Source organism: Protopterus annectens, chromosome 14.part0 (assembly GCF_019279795.1).
Source record: "Protopterus annectens isolate FY-2018-M chromosome 14.part0, PAN1.0, whole genome shotgun sequence".
NCBI lineage: Eukaryota > Metazoa > Chordata > Ceratodontiformes > Protopteridae > Protopterus > Protopterus annectens.
Window position 1 is genome coordinate 919,905,993 of NC_056748.1, and position 15,488 is coordinate 919,921,480.

At 39.2% G+C, this 15,488-nt stretch overlaps 2 protein-coding genes across 4 annotated transcripts in view; one reads left to right on the plus strand and one right to left on the minus strand.

Moving 5' to 3' along the window:
• The window catches only part of CUTC (cutC copper transporter), a 720,869-nt gene extending 712,745 nt beyond the window's left edge, over positions 1-8,124 (minus strand). For 2 of the 3 annotated variants that reach the window (XM_044056718.1, XM_044056716.1), the window contains exons 1-2: positions 8,034-8,124; positions 5,838-5,909 (exon numbers count right to left, since the gene is read on the minus strand). In XM_044056718.1, coding sequence (XP_043912653.1) covers positions 5,838-5,907 — 70 coding nt within the window. In that variant the 5' untranslated portion in view covers positions 5,908-5,909; positions 8,034-8,124. Of the gene's footprint in view, positions 1-5,837; positions 5,910-6,426; positions 6,587-8,033 lie in introns of all 3 variants that reach the window. The other variant, XM_044056717.1, reaches the window with a different exon arrangement.
• A 57-nt stretch (positions 8,125-8,181) lies between these two features.
• The window catches only part of LOC122789341 (cytochrome c oxidase assembly protein COX15 homolog), a 547,801-nt gene continuing 540,494 nt past the window's right edge, over positions 8,182-15,488 (plus strand). Inside the window, exon 1 of the mRNA XM_044056719.1 lies at positions 8,182-8,484. Coding sequence (XP_043912654.1) covers positions 8,407-8,484 — 78 coding nt within the window. The 5' untranslated portion in view covers positions 8,182-8,406. The remainder of the gene's footprint in view (positions 8,485-15,488) is intronic.

Here is a 15,488-nt window from a genome sequence, read left to right on the forward strand (position 1 = left end):
AAGAACACAACAGCAATAGGTAGGGAGGGTGAGAGAAAAAAAGGTTTCAGCAAAGATCAGAAAACAAGGCCAGCAAATATACAAATAATTCAGTCAAGCAAAAACAGGCAGTCCAGAATTCTGGACAGTTAAAGTGCCAAAAAATATACTTTAACTCTCAGTCAGAACACAAGGAGATTCTGTCAATGTAATAATCCTGTAACACTGCTGTTTAATGCTAATTTATAATGAAAATTGTATAATATGTTGGTGATTTTCTTCCCAGGCCTCCACTGAAAAAGGGCTCTTCAGCTCAGTTGGACAATCCTGGTCAACAAATGTAAAATAAAATAAATAACAAAAAATGATAGGATCATAGGAGTTTACAAGGCTATTGACTCGAAGGTCATTTCAAGCCTAGCCATTTTATTCTGATGTAATACAATACATGCAGTCCTGGGTATTGATTAGCGGATTTAGTAATGACTGCCCATGTCCAGGAGGGTTGTGGGCACTATCCCCAGTAAAAATTTATGGTGCCCCATCCACTCATCCAGGTTCCTTTTGAACAGTGTCACAGAGGTGCACAGTTTCACATGAATTGGTAGCCTATTCCAAAGACCCGGCAGTCACTGGGAGATGCATCTGTCCCTCCAGCATGCTGTATTTAAGTCACAAGCCATATTTAGGTCCATGGAAAGGGCAACTCTACTCCCATTTGATTTACGGATGTGCAGCAAATTCATTAGGTGTGGGTCTGAGATTGCTCTGCAAGCCAGACAGAAATCTCCCCTAAGAAGTCTATATGACACAGAGTATAGTGACAGGTACTTTAGTCGGTCTGTGTAAGGCATGTGCTGGAGTTCTTTGATTATCTTTGTTAGAAACCTCGGAGGTCTCTCCAATTGCTGCAGGTGCTTTGTACAGTACCTGCCAAACAATTATAGGCCTAATTAGTGCCAAGTATACAGGGATTATAACCTCCTTTGTTCTCAAGGCAATGTCTTTACTTAATCAAGTGTGCTACATAGAAAGCTTTCTTTACTACAGTAGACACATGGTGGTCAAAGTTAAGGTCACAGTCAACTTATGATTCCAGATCCCTTATCACTTTATAGGTACTTTGGGGATTGTCACCGATTTGACAGTGTGAAGAGACACTGTTTTTGCCAAAGGGAACAATGATGCATTTCTTTGCATTCAGTTTGAGACTGTGACTAAGGCACCAGTCGGTCTGCCTAAGACCCTCCTGGAGTATACTGACATCATTTGGGGATTCAGTAATTGCACCTACTTTGCAGTTATCCACAAACTTGGCCAGCCACAACCCCTTAGCTTTGGCCTGAATGTCTAAGAAGTATACACTAAATAATACGGAGCTCTGCACTGACCCTTGTGGAACTCCACTGGCGACAGGTCTGCTGGTTGATGTGGAGTCACCCACTTTGATAGTGTGCGTCTGGCATGTGAGCCAGTTGGCAACCCATCTTACAGCAAAGGGGTTTACATTTGGTTTGCTAAAGTTTCAGTAATGCCAGAGTGTAGGATTGCGTCAAAAGCCTTTGCCAAGTCGAGGTATACTGTGTGCACAGATACGTCCTCATCAATGGCCCTGGTCACATTTTTGAAGAAATCTACCCGATTTAACAGGCTGGATCTGCCCTTGACCAAGCTGAACTGGGTTGGATCCAGGGTTTGAAGGTCACCTGTCTTTATTTATGCTCCATGGCCTTAGAGAGGAGGCTGGTCAGGTCTGTAATTCCCCGAGTCTGTTGCTATGCCACCTTTGTGAAGGGGAATAACTGTTGCGGTTCTCCATTCTGCAGGAACAAAGCCTGTGGTTAGGCTAGAATTGAAAAGGTTACTTAATGGCGATGCTTGCTCATGTTTTAGCCTGCTTAGAAGACAGCCTGGGCACACTGAGGTGGTGTTTTTTTTTCCTCTTGGACAATGGTTTAATGACCTGCTCTTCAAATATGTAGGGTGGGGGGGGGGGGTGGAGTTTGGGGCAAGGTTTATGATACGTTTGGAGGGGATAAGGGATTAAAGTTTTCGCCAAATCTGTCAACTAGCAGGTTTGCTATCCCTATAACTCTGTGGACTCAGTGTGTGTGTGTGTGTGTGATGCCATTAAATCACTAGGTCTACACATGCTCAAGTCCTACCTTTTAGGCTGTGTACGTAGCTGTAAAAGGCCTTATGGCTAGTTTGGCTCTACTTACTTTTTCTCAAAGATGCCCTTACAGGATGTGACATGTCTTGTTTGTGGAGGCTGAGGAGGGTGCTTTTCCATTGTTGGGGCCTCACATTTGTTTTGTTGGACAGCAACTTTTTGCTTTTATTGTAAAGTTTGTTGATGCTATGTGTCCACCATGGTGGCTTGTTTTTACTTTGGACTCAGGCTTGGATTCTTTTTGGTACAACAGAGTCTATACACTTATACAAGTGATTATACAGAGCTTTAGTGTAAGCTTCTGTGTGGTTACCACTTCCAGCTACGGGTGTGGCTTGGAATGCATTTATACCTTCACCTAGGAGGGTACAGTTTGCCTTGAAGTTTTTTTAGTTTGGCTTGGTCCTTTGTGAGTTCTGGTGTTAGTGCCAGCTCGAAGGTGACCAATTTTTAACTAATGAGGGTCTGACAGTTGCAGCAGTGCATTTGTTTGTCATGTTAGTGAGGACCAGATCGAGTAAGTTTGTTCCTCTTGCCAGAGAATGAACAATTTGTTAACTCAATTGTGCTGGAACAAAGTCAAGGAGCTTTTGCACTAATGCGTTAGGGCTAGAGTAGGTTTTCCAGTTGATGGTAGGATAACTGAAATCCCCCATAACCAGAGTGCTCGGGAATATCTGGATTGACTCCAGTTTGGTCAAGTAGGCTTCTTGTGCGTCATGACCCATGCAAGGGAATCTATAATGGACTACGATTTTGAATGAGGTCTTACCCACAGCAATCTAAACTTGGAGTAACTCCATGGAGTTGCCCAGTCTAACTAGATGGGAGGTAAATTTCTCTCTAATATAGATACAACCACCTCCTCATTTGGTTCTCACGTGTTCATTTTTCAGTCTGAAGGTGTGGAAGGCATTATAGCTTTGCAAGGGCAGGGTACTCTCTGAGGCGTTGAACCAGTTTTCTGTGACTATACAGACATCAACATTTTCCAGTGACAGAAGTGCTTCCAGGGTGTGCAGGTTTTGGTTTAAGTTCTTAGTGTTTAGCAGCATGACCCTTATTTTGTTATGATTGGCAAACCATGTCAGCAAGTTTGTTTTTTGAGACCTTGCCTAAAAAAGGCACTATGAGGGAGGCAAGAGCCTTTGCCAGGAGATGAAAGCCTACTGGTGCCAGGTGCAAACCGTCTGTGGCAAAGCAGCAAGGTTTGTTGACCATGACTTCCTAGGCTGGCAGAAGCTGATCCCCTTTGAATGATTTCAATAATTGGCTTAGTTTTTGGTGTCAATCATTAAACTGTGGCATCATTCTAAGTGAGGGTAGTCTGCTGTTTAAGGCTAGGGACATACATGCCTGGGACACATACTCAGTGAGCTCAATCATGTCGCTCTTCATATAGTCCAGTGAGGTATGTCTCAAGTCGTTCACTCTGAACTATGACAGAGTCATAATGGTACTTGTTGCGCATGCGTAATCTGATGAATCCTGGCACCGGACAGGCAGCTGTCCATGACTTTCTCCTTATCCAACCTGAGTGGGACATCTGGGTGTCTCATTATGGAGTCTCCAATGACAAGAAACTTTGGTTTTGCCTTAGAGGCTTGGTAAGTGAGACAATGATGTTGCTATGTGCCACACATGCTGTGGGAACTGTTAGTTGTAGCAGTCTTGCGTTTTGGAGGTCTCTGGTGTTTTGGTAATTTGTTTGAGAGAACCTCCACACATTGATTTTTGTGTTTGATGCATACTATGTGCATGAGAAGTGGTGGGTGCGTTGACATCCTCTTCAGTGTTACTGTTTTCAAGTGAGAGATGAGATGAGAGTACCTATTCTTTTACACAAAACAATGTTCTAACAGAGTACTGTTTATTATAACCAAAAAATGATTAAAAATACACTGCTGTTGTTGTCCTTCGGCTTTTCCCCGTTAGGGGTCGCCACAGCGGAACTCCGGTCCGCTAATGAATACACTAAACCTACCTAAATAAATCCCTTCTACATTCTAGCCCACTTACTCAAAAGGCATTACTCTGTGGGGGGAGGGGACAAATCCCTCAAAACTTCATGTCTATTTTGAGGTCAAACGCTAGCTAGGAAAGGAATACCTCCATTTTAAAGTCTCAATCGGATCAAGCATATCCAATCTTTATAGAAAATCATATTCAAATATTAGCAGTCAACGTGTTTTGCTGTAGTCATACACAGCTCATTATTTAAACCATAATCCCCTTTTGGAAACACCCACCTTCCACAATGCAGCCTGCACCCAAGTATGGTGCAACCCCCCCACAACACACACAAGCAAAGCATTCTTCCATACAGCACACCTTTTCAGTAGTGCAACTTCTGTTGAGTAGTTTACCTACAATTAAAAAAAAAAAAAAAAAAAAAAAACACAAAATTACTAAACTGGAAGGATCCCTAAAATAAGTAAATCTTAAAAATAAAACATCTGGCTAGACACTTGATTTAGCAGGCTGATAGGAAAGGCATATTCGAAACTGAAGCAATCTGTAAACAATTTACTGTGAGTATTACTCTTAAGGGCACCAGCCCTACAGGAAAAGTCAGGGTAAAAGATAGCTACTTACATCTCATCATGCTTACCATAATAGCAAATATTCCATCACAATGTTGTTCAGTTTACTAAACCAACTTACATGAGAATAGATTTTGCTGAATATATGAGCAAAAGCCAGTTGTGCACTTAATGCAATTCAGTTTTCCAATTACCTTGACTGTACATATATTATTCAAACACTTGCACCTTCAGTGAAGGTAATTTAACAAAAATGGGATGGACATAAGTATACCATAATAATTCCATTTCTAGCATACATCTCACCTTACCTCATACTTTTGCCCTGTCAGTCTTAAAACATTTTACCTTTCTGGTAAATCCCTGAAGATTACAGTTAGTCAAGGATGTAAGAAAATAAAGAGTTTCATACTTCTTATTTTTCTCAAAATGCATTTTGACACACACACTGTTTTGTTAGGTGAATTAGATTAATGTGCAAAAAAAAATATGTCATTGCCTTTGTCTCCACCATATTTTTTGTCTGGAATTCAGCAACAAAGAACTAAGAGGTATGCATTCTGATATTTTCATTTTTTTTTTCTTTTTACGAAATGAAATATTCATAACTTCGCTCTTAAAATAGTTAACATTTCATGTGATAGTCAACGTAAAAGGAGCAGTGATGCCTAGAAATATCAGAATGTCTAACTTGAGAGAGAAAGTAAAACAAAATGTTAGAATCTCACAACTTCAGGATCAATAAAGAAATGCTCTTAAAAAGATAACGTTGGAAAGCATAAGGCAAGTAGCAAAATGTGTTGCTACAATGCAAGGTTATATCTACTACAGCATTTTCACTGCTGCAGAACTATCTTCAGAAATATTTTTCTGCATGAAAAGAGTTTGTACCTGAAGTGTACAAAGACCAGTGTGCTTACCTTGTTAACAAATGTAAAAATTAAATAAAGAGCTCCAGATGAAGGGTGACAATAGGTACGTGTACAAAGAGATGATGGCAGTACTAATAAATCAAACTTAACTGCTAATAAGGAATGCCTTTGTACAGCACAAGTGTTTCTTTTCAAAAGGCAACCTAAATCACACTTAGTTTTAATTGTAGTTCAGCCTAAATATGTGCACTTAAAATAAAAGAATCTTACCTCCTCTCTCAGCATTAACAGCAGATTCCACAGAATCAACACAAATTTCCATAAGAAAGCCATTCGCCATTCCTTTACAAGACAAAAAACAACAGAAGTCAAGAATTGTACCTAGAAGAGTGCCTTATAAACACTTTACAGCCCCAAACAATACTTTACTTATTAACCAGCTTGGGGGTTTATTCAAGACCTTTTTCAGCCACAACTTCACCACTGCCAAAACACTAAGTAGTGGTACCCCATAATATTGTACAACCTTATCAGTTTTGAATTATAACTTTCCCAGGGGACTGGCTTCCACATATCAAATTTATCAGAGTTAATTATAGGTTCATAGGTAGGTACTAGGCTATCTGCCCTGTGGCCTATACAAGCCCAGCCAAAAAGGTACCCTTGCTTTTGCCACCCAAGAAAATTATTTTCCTGTGCCACTGTCGAGCAGAGCCACAGAGGTGATCCCCGGGGTGAATTTCCTATTTCCCATCCAATCATCAAGACTTTTCTTGAAGAGTGCTAATGAGGAGCTTTGTTTGGTATAGATAGGTAGTTTATTCCAAAGTATGGGAAGTCTCTGGGACAGGATACTTACATAATTTTTTGGTTTACATCCTGTCATACTTTCCAGAGGGCATGTAAGCGTGGAGGTTTCTTTGGGGGGGGGGGGGGACAAAAATGGTCAACTTCTGACGTGTGAAGCTTCTGATGCGGAGTCTTCTATACTTTGTGGAGAGTTGCAGAACATCATATGTCTATTTTTTTAAAACGACCACAAAAACAGATGCTTGAAAAGTATAGTTAAGGACGACAAGGTTTTCAAAGAATACAACTAACAAAGGTGAAGAAAGCATGTACAGAGTCCAAGTCAAATAAACCCCCACAAAGTTAAAAGTACACTGGCACGTTAAAAAAAACTCTCCAACTTCCATCCCCAAAATGAGGAACACCAGCGCACATAACATGGAGCAAATAGGCAAAATTTGGAACATTAGCCAAGAGATTGGTAACACCTTCAACTTGGAAAGTCATAGGATGGATAAAAAATGTTGGTGTTGCTTAGATATTTTAATGAATTAGTATGCTTCGTTTCCATTTATCACGGACATGATGTGTGGCTGAGCCTTTCATTGTGGATCTTCAAGGAACATGAACTTTTTAAGACCCAAATGAGTTAAGTTCCTCGTAATGAAGCAAACTTGATTTAAGTATGTACTAGCACCCCCCCCCCCCCCCATAAATAAATATGGTTAGTGTGAAGGCACTGCTGCCAAGGAATGTTAGAAATACAACAAAATAATCTTATTCAAAACGCTTCACAAAGTAAAACTCCATAAAGTTAAAACATTATTAAAAGGACACTAGTTTTCTTCAAGGTACAGCAGTCAAAGCTGTTGTTGCTATCCCTTCAGAAACCATAGCGTCTGTTAACAGTTTGCGTTCTCTTACAAAACTGCCATCCACCTCAATTCCTGCTGTTGCATTAAACTGCTCATGAAAATAATCGGCAAACCGCATGAAACAGAAGCACTCCACCGTTGCAAGCTTGTAGAGAGAGCCACTCATCGTCAGGAAAACTTCCAACCAAAGCGAAAGTGTTTTACAAAAAACAAAACAACTAGCAGTACATAACACATTTCTCAAGTGTAACTCGTTACGAAGAGCGTATCTCATTTGAGTTCTTAAAAAAAGTTCATGTTCCTCGAAATTCCAAACTGAAAACGGCCCGTCACACATTCAATGTTAGACTTTTTTTAACTGATATCTATTGTAAATAGAAACAAAATCATATTAATTCATTAAATTATCTTTTTATAAGTAAAACCAGCACACTATCTATCCTCTGACCCTCCTAGCCGAGCACAAATAGACATTTCCTAAGTAATCAGCTATCATCTACAACCTGTAATAGTTATAAACATTGTTCTTAACTTTAGGCACATTTCCAGAAGTAACAAAAATACATATACTACACAGTTTAAAGTTTTCAACAAATTAGATACTCAGTGCTTTTATTGTATACGCTTAATCCGTCCTAAACCCAGGATGAGATACACCAAAACAAATCCAACTTATTAACGTTATATCATAACAATAACATGGCAATTGGCAAACAAAATTCAATGTTTCGACTGTTACAGCGAAACTATGAAACCCAGTTTAAGTTCTACACAATTAATACATCAGCATACTACAAAATACCTTCTTAATGTTTTGGTCTTTTGGAACTGTACAATCCCTTTCTACATTATCAATACAAACAGGAAAATAAGCGACGTTCATAACGTCACGCCCCCAGCGTCAGATGGAAGGACGCACGCCCTGGAGTTTTATATTATTCATGCGTCTGTAGGTTTTGTAAGCGTGGTGTGAGTTTGTAAAGTGTATATGGTTGTAAAGTAATAAATAGCTTTACAGCTTGTTGTTGGAATTGTTATTTTGCAGCAATTGGAGTTTTATGAAAGAGTTTTGTTTTCCATTCTTGTGGTGGGTGGTTATCAAATTCCGACATCTTTTTCAGTTAATGTTAGGTTAGGTATTTCCTTGCTGTAATATTTTAGTTGCTACACTTGACATGTTGTCCTTGAAGACAGCTTTGTTGCGGAGCCGGTGTATGAACGTGACATTCCTCAGAGATGCTGTTGGTGGAGGGGTGAGTATTAGAAGTTGGTGGACTTGACCAGTGGTGGGAGGATTATTAACATGGGTTATGGTACTAAATGAAAAGTGATTTGCGATGTGCTTTTAAGCTTTAGATACTATGGCCTTAGCTTGTCTCAGCGCTTTGAAAGTCAGAGGCGTCAATGTGTTATCGTTATGCTAAAGCCAAAAATATCAGTATATAGTTTGTCATGTCACACTCTCCTACCACCATAATTCACAAAAGCTAACCTGTTTGAATACCTAATTTTATGTACTAAGGAGACTTTATAGTATTCTGAAGTTCTACATAGTGCAAACTTGTGAACAGCACAGTAAGTGTTTACTTATTACTGTTATTGTGATGTTACAGCTGGTGAGCAAGCCCTATTGTCTACTGCCCTATTATACTTCCATAACATTAGGCTTTCTCTGTCAAGGATTTTTTCTGGTACTCAAATCGGGTTCTTTGTCAGGAACTCCGAAAATAGGGTTGTCTTTCAAGAAATTAAGATTTTGGTGAAACTACTTAGCTTTAGTCAAAATATCTGACAACTTAATTTCTAAACAGTATTGCTTAGTGCTTCACTTGGATTCCTATCTGCATGTAAATTATTTTGGCAGAGACTAGTCCTTTTTATTTGTTTGTTTCAGCTGGTATCCTGGGTAATGTGAAATTTAGCCATTAATAAGTGTTTAGCTATTGAAGAGGAAGCAGCGTACATTTATTTACTGAAATAGATGTAGTGGGTGGAACTTTCATCACATTTTTGTCTCTCCTAAACGTGGCAATCCTACTTCTATTCATCCAGAATGGAGCCATACCTGTCAACTGTCCAGATTTTTGTCTCGTGTGTGTTTTTTTTTTTTTTTTTTTTTGCCTGTTCCTGATAAAGTTTGTGATTTTTCTGGCAAATCATTGAGGACTGGAGTCAGGAAATAGAAGCAAACATTTGAGTTTCATTCTGCTTGGCCTTTAGGAATGCATGCAAAAACAAATCCCGTGCTAGCAATTTGTTGATAGCCCCCAGCTCGCAATCTTCTGTAGACTTGGTTAGTTATAAACCTTCATCATTTGCTTCCATTTCAGAGAAATAGATGCCAAAAAGGAGCGAGCCTAGTACTGAGCCCTAGGAGACTCCACTAATGACTGGCTTTTTGGTTGAGATGGCCTCGCCTATTTTAAATTCCAGGGTCCTATCAGTGAGCCAGTTGGATATCCAATGGGTGATAAAAAGTTTATATCTAAATTAGAGAGCTTGTCGATAATGCCTAAGTGGGTTTTTGTATCAAAAGCATTGGTCAGGTCTAGGTAAGCTGTCTGCATAGTCTTGTCTTTATCTGGTACTTTGGTGACCATCTCAAAAAAAAAAGTCTACCAGATTTAATAGGCTTCACCTTCCTTTAACAAAGCCAAACTGTGATGGTTCCAGTATTTGCAGCTTATCTATATTCTCCTTTATCATGTTCATGATGATTCTTTCAATGGCCTTACATGTGAGGCTGGTTAAACTTATGGACCTGAAGTTACCCAGATTGGTGGTTGGACCTCCTTTGTGCAGGGGAATGACTGTAGCTATCGTCTATTCCTTGGGTACAAAACCTGACTGTAGGCTCCAGTTGAAAAGTGATTGAAGTGGACCAGAGAGGTCATGTTTCATACTGTTTATTAAGCATCCCAGGATGTTATTGGGGCCAGTAGAAGCAGTGTGTTTCGTCTTGGTATGTGGATTGATGACTTGTTCCCTAATAATGGTTGGGGAAATTGTGATATCCAGGATTTCCTTTGGACTATCGTGTGTGGGGAGTGATTTGAGCTGAACCTGTCAGTCAAAAGTAGCCTCAGGTTTTGTGTGGGTGATGCCATTTACAATACGTTCTGCTTATTATGTATTTCATCTGAGGTTATGGACATAGCTGTAAAAAGCTTTGTGGTTGTCCTTTACCTGAAAAGCTATTTTTCTTCAAATTTAGCCTTTGAAGTATGTATTAACCTTTTTAGATGCCTGTTTGGATTGATCAGGGGGCTTTTAGTATGTATGGCATTGTTCCTCATATGCTTGGCCAAGATTTTCTTCTTCTGTTGTATAACCAGTTAATATTGTGATTCCACCAGGTTGGCTTGTCTTTTTGAGTTTGTCTTATTCTTAATACAAGTAGGCACAGCTTGCTGTATACTGCTGTTAGTATGGCTGTAGACAGATTTTATAAGTAGTTCAGCATATGCTGTGGTGTTTACTGGGTTGGAGGTGCTTGTAATTTAGCCAGTGTGCCTCTTACTAGAGAAAGGTTAGCCTTGAAATAGCTTCTAAAAGTTGTTTTCGTTAGATCCCTGGATTTAATTTTTATTTAAAGGAGTGCTGCCTTATGATCAGATTTGCCAAGCAAACGCATTACATTGAGTGAGAACATTGCCTCACCCCATTGTATGAGTACAAGGTCAAGGATATTTGTACCCCTGTAGGAGAATGGACCAACTGTTCAGTTTGTTATCAACAAAGTTTAGGAATCACTGGGCTTGTGGATTAGATGTGGTGTAGGATTCCCAGTCTGTAGAAGGGTAGCTGAGATCCCCCAAGAATATATTTTGGGCTGAAAGGTGAGGGACTGTAGTACATTGATAGGTAGTATGAATTTTCTGAGAGGTGGAGGGGGGACCTAATAGATTGCAAGGATATGGTAGGAGACCCTGTTTGTGGTGAGATGTGCATGTATGAGTTCCAGAGGGTTGTACACTTTTTTTTTTTTTTTTTTTATATATATATATATATATAGTCTAGATTTGAGGTTGGTTTTAATATAGACTGAGACTTCTCCACCTTAGGTTCCCTCCTGTGCAGGAGCTGGTTTAAAGGTTTAGAAGGCATTATAACCTTGCATTTCTTGGGTGCTCTCTGTGACTGTAAAAACATGTCTCTTACTACACAGATATCCACACTGTCCAAGGAGAGGAAGGCTTGCAGAGAGGGAAACTTAAGATTTCTATTCTTGAGCAGTACCACCTTCAGATATTACTTAGTAGGTTTAGTCAAGCTGGGAGGTTTATCAGCTTGACATTGCCTAAAAAAGGCACCATGGTGGTGGAAAAGGTCTTTGCCAGTATCCAAAAGCCTAGAGTGTATAAATGCAGACCATCCCTAGTAAAGCAGCGTTGTCTGTCAGCCATCTCATTCCAGGCTGTCAAATATTGTACCCCTTTGGATAGACTCCAAAAGCTAAGCCAATTGTTAAAAATCAGTCATTTTCTGTTGGTAAAGTGACATCATCCTTGGAGAAGGTAGTATGCTGCTCAGTGCTAGACTCCTACTTGCCTGAGACATAGTCAACCATCTGAATCATGTTTCGCTTCATACAGTCAAGGGATGTACGTTTCACATCTCAGGTCATTAACACCTACATGGACTATGACAGAGTCATACTGGTACCTGTGGTTCAATGAACCTGCATGCCTGTGTGATTTGATGGATCCTATCCCCAGAAAGACAGCTAACCATGACTCTCTTCTTACTCAGTCTGGTGAGGGGAAATCCGTGTGCCTCATTATAGAATTGCCAATGATCAGAAAATTTATGTGTGGTGGTATGCCTTAAGGACTTGGCAGTAGAGGTATCGGATACAGTGTTACTTTGTGCAGCTGTGGATGGTGTGTTTTAATGGAGTGTTTACTTGATGGTTGAGGATCCTTTTTTGACTGTGCTGCGAGATAAATACTTCCTCCCTATCCTTTTGCTCAGAGGGTAGTACAAACGGTGATCTCTGATGTGATTCTAGAATTTTTCAGTAATGACATGAGTCCCTGCTCTTGCTGGCTCACTTGCATTGAGGATGACACTGTGTATATTGTGGATAAGGACTAAACCTTCAGTTTGAGAGCCTCCAGAAGAAGTGAACTCTTGATGTATTGACTTAGTAGTATTGAACTGCCTTATGTAGCTTGTTGCTGAACTAATATCTCGCTTTTGTCTTTATTAGCAGAAAATTTTTTTTTTTTTTTTTTTTTTTTTGTTTGTTTTTTTTTTTTTTTAAGAGCCTGCACAGTCCAAGCAGCTTGAATGCTTAGTGCTCTATTGTAATTTTTGTTTATTCTTCTTGCAGTAAAAGAGAAGAACTTGTTAAGTTGACATTCTGGGTTTCTGACTCTGATTGTGTAGTACTGAGGCACAAAAGGCTTTACTGGTGTTCGTGTCTAATAAAGGATATCTTTGCTGTAGAGTTTGTGTGTACTTGATGTTTTGTATTTTTCTAAAGATCTGCTGGAAGAAATTTTGCTGTATTGCAGACTTCTAATTGTGTAATGTAAAAGAGCTTGAGTGGGGCTGCAGTTTAATACATCTTTCAACTAGCCTTTTTTCTCTCCAGTGTTTTTGCTTTTTGTTGCTGATGTCAGAGTAACCCAGGAGTAAAACAGAATAGCATTCGGAATGCCAAAAGTTTGAGAAACTCTGGCTTTATATAAGCATTCCTCTTTCATAAGTTTGGGTTTGGTTTATGGGGTTGAGTAATCACAATACATTAATTTTAATAGGCGTAGTGCAAATTATTTATTTATTTTTTTTTTATGGAAATGAGAGAGAAAAGCACACTATGATGTCCCATGGAGATGGCCAGAACAGTAATGCTGCGAAGTTTCAGCTGTAACACACACCACTGCAATTAGCATGGGTGTTTTTTTTTCTTTTGGGGGACTCAGAAGAGGTACACCAGTGAAGCTGTTATGCTGATTTGTGCAGTGCTTGCAGATCCATCACTTTTTCTGATTTCTTCATGCAATAATTGTGAATGTTATATGGCATTAGTAAATTTATATTCCAAGCTAGGTAACTCCAGAGGATGACAGATGGTGTACAGGATGAACTTTACTAAACTGAGTGATTATAGAGGCAGTGACACTTTGCAGAGCTAGGTTCACTGTTTATTTGTGCTATGCAGTATTTGTAATGGTTACCCTAGCATTTCCTTTACAGTGAAGGTGATTGTGTTTTTTTGAGGGCTAGAAATTTTACAAAAGGCACCAAAGATTCAGTGTCTCTGTATAGAAGTCGTAGCTGTTTCCTTTTTGTCAGCTGATGATGATAAAAAAAAAAAAAGAAGCTTTGCTCCATTTTTGTCTTCAGTCCTTTTGACATGCTGAAAGTACCATCTTACAAAGCCACAAAATAATTCCTTTTGTACATCTCCTGCAGTCGGTGCAAAAATCCACTCCCCTTAAACATACACAGATGGACTCGGTCATAAATGATAAACACTTCTAGTCTGGGGATTGCTAGTTAAAGGACCTTCCCCTTTATTTTTATGCTTAACATTTGCACTTTCAAAACGGTTTTACCTGCTTGCACTAAGCTAAGAATACTACTAGCCCTTCTTTGAAATTACATTAAACAGGACTATTGGTTTCAGTAGAAATTCTCTTCATTGACATATCTCCCCTGAAAAGGTTATATATGTGAGTGTGTGTTAAGATGACGTGCATTCCATGGCTATTTTGTAAGGAATGGCAATTTTGGGTATGTCAATACAGTATAGAACTGTGCACTGTAGGATATCACAAACAAAAAAATATTGATTGTGAAAGCAGCATATATGGACCATTTTTTTAAAACCGTAATGCTTTTCACTTAGGAGAACAGAATAATAGTATAAAGTAGAGTGACTGTGCAAAGTAGCATACCTTTTCTTAAGGTTCAATGGGTGGTTTCTATTCCTTTTGCACTTCACAGTGAGTGTCTGCAGAGTTCATTTAACCATTGGCTAGCCTTCTCCTTCCCTGTAGTCTTTACCCCTCCCTCCTCCATCTCTTGTTCTGTATTGGATAACCTGAGGTAATTTAAACCCAGGGTGCCATTTTGTTTTTTTGTTTCAAATCCAACAGCAGCTGTTTGTCTCCCTTGGTGTGTAATCATCCTACTGTAAGTTTTTGCATTCAAGGTATGCTGTACATTGTGGTTTAATTCCTAATTCTTTAGTACAACAGCTTATACTATATGTTTCTGTTATTTTTATCACTGCAGGATGCCTTTAGATAATTCTGCTTAATAAACCGCTGTCACATATGCACCTAGATATGTTCTGTTTTCCTTGTTTACTGTTATAGAGCCAGAAGGGCTATTTCACATGTTGCATTTCACTGCTCTAACTGCATTGACTAGTTTTTAAATATATTGAAAAGTGTATCTTGCTTAATTTAGTAGAGGACTGCTTTTATATATTTACATTTTATTTTTGTATGTTGCCATAAGAAAAGATTTCATGTTAGGTGCTGAAGCAGGAATAACAATTGCCTGATGTTTGTGTTGTTAACTGTTGCTAAACAAAAATCCATTCTGACTGGCCACACAGTATGTGCTGCCTTGACCTAATGCTCTCTTACATTTTTCTTTCAGTAATCCAAACCATCCTTCAGGTCAAGCAGGTCTCTGCCCCCCATATCAAGCAGTGGAAATTTCAATTTTTTCTCTTGAGCACTGGGCACCCACAGACACTTGTCCTGCAACTGAAGAGACTAAATACTAATGTAGGTGCTTAACGTCCAAGTATCTGGACCGTAAAATACCTTACCTGCATTAACTTAAACAAATGTTAGTGAGTGTATTAGTACATTTCTGCTGTATAGTTCCTTAGTCAAACCTCTGTACTGATGAGTACATCACCAGGACTAAACAGTTGTATATCCCTCTCCAGTTAGGGCCCCCCCAACTAAAGTAAATTTTCTTTTGAGAAATACTCAAATCTATAAAATAGCATTTCATTTCCTCTCCTGTTTCATCTGTAACTAACCCCAGCTTTAATTCTATATCCTTTTAAGAATGTCAGAAAATTATACTCTGTGCCCATAACATAGTCTATAACTTGGTGCAAACATACAGTTTAAATTACAGTTAAAATTACAATTTAAGCTAACACTACATACTTACCAAAGCCTAAAGAAACACTTAGTCAGTGTTAGCCTGCTTTGCTCGCCCTCGCTGCGCTCGGGCTTGCTCCACTCTTTTCCCTGCCCCCTATTTCCACCCGCCCCCC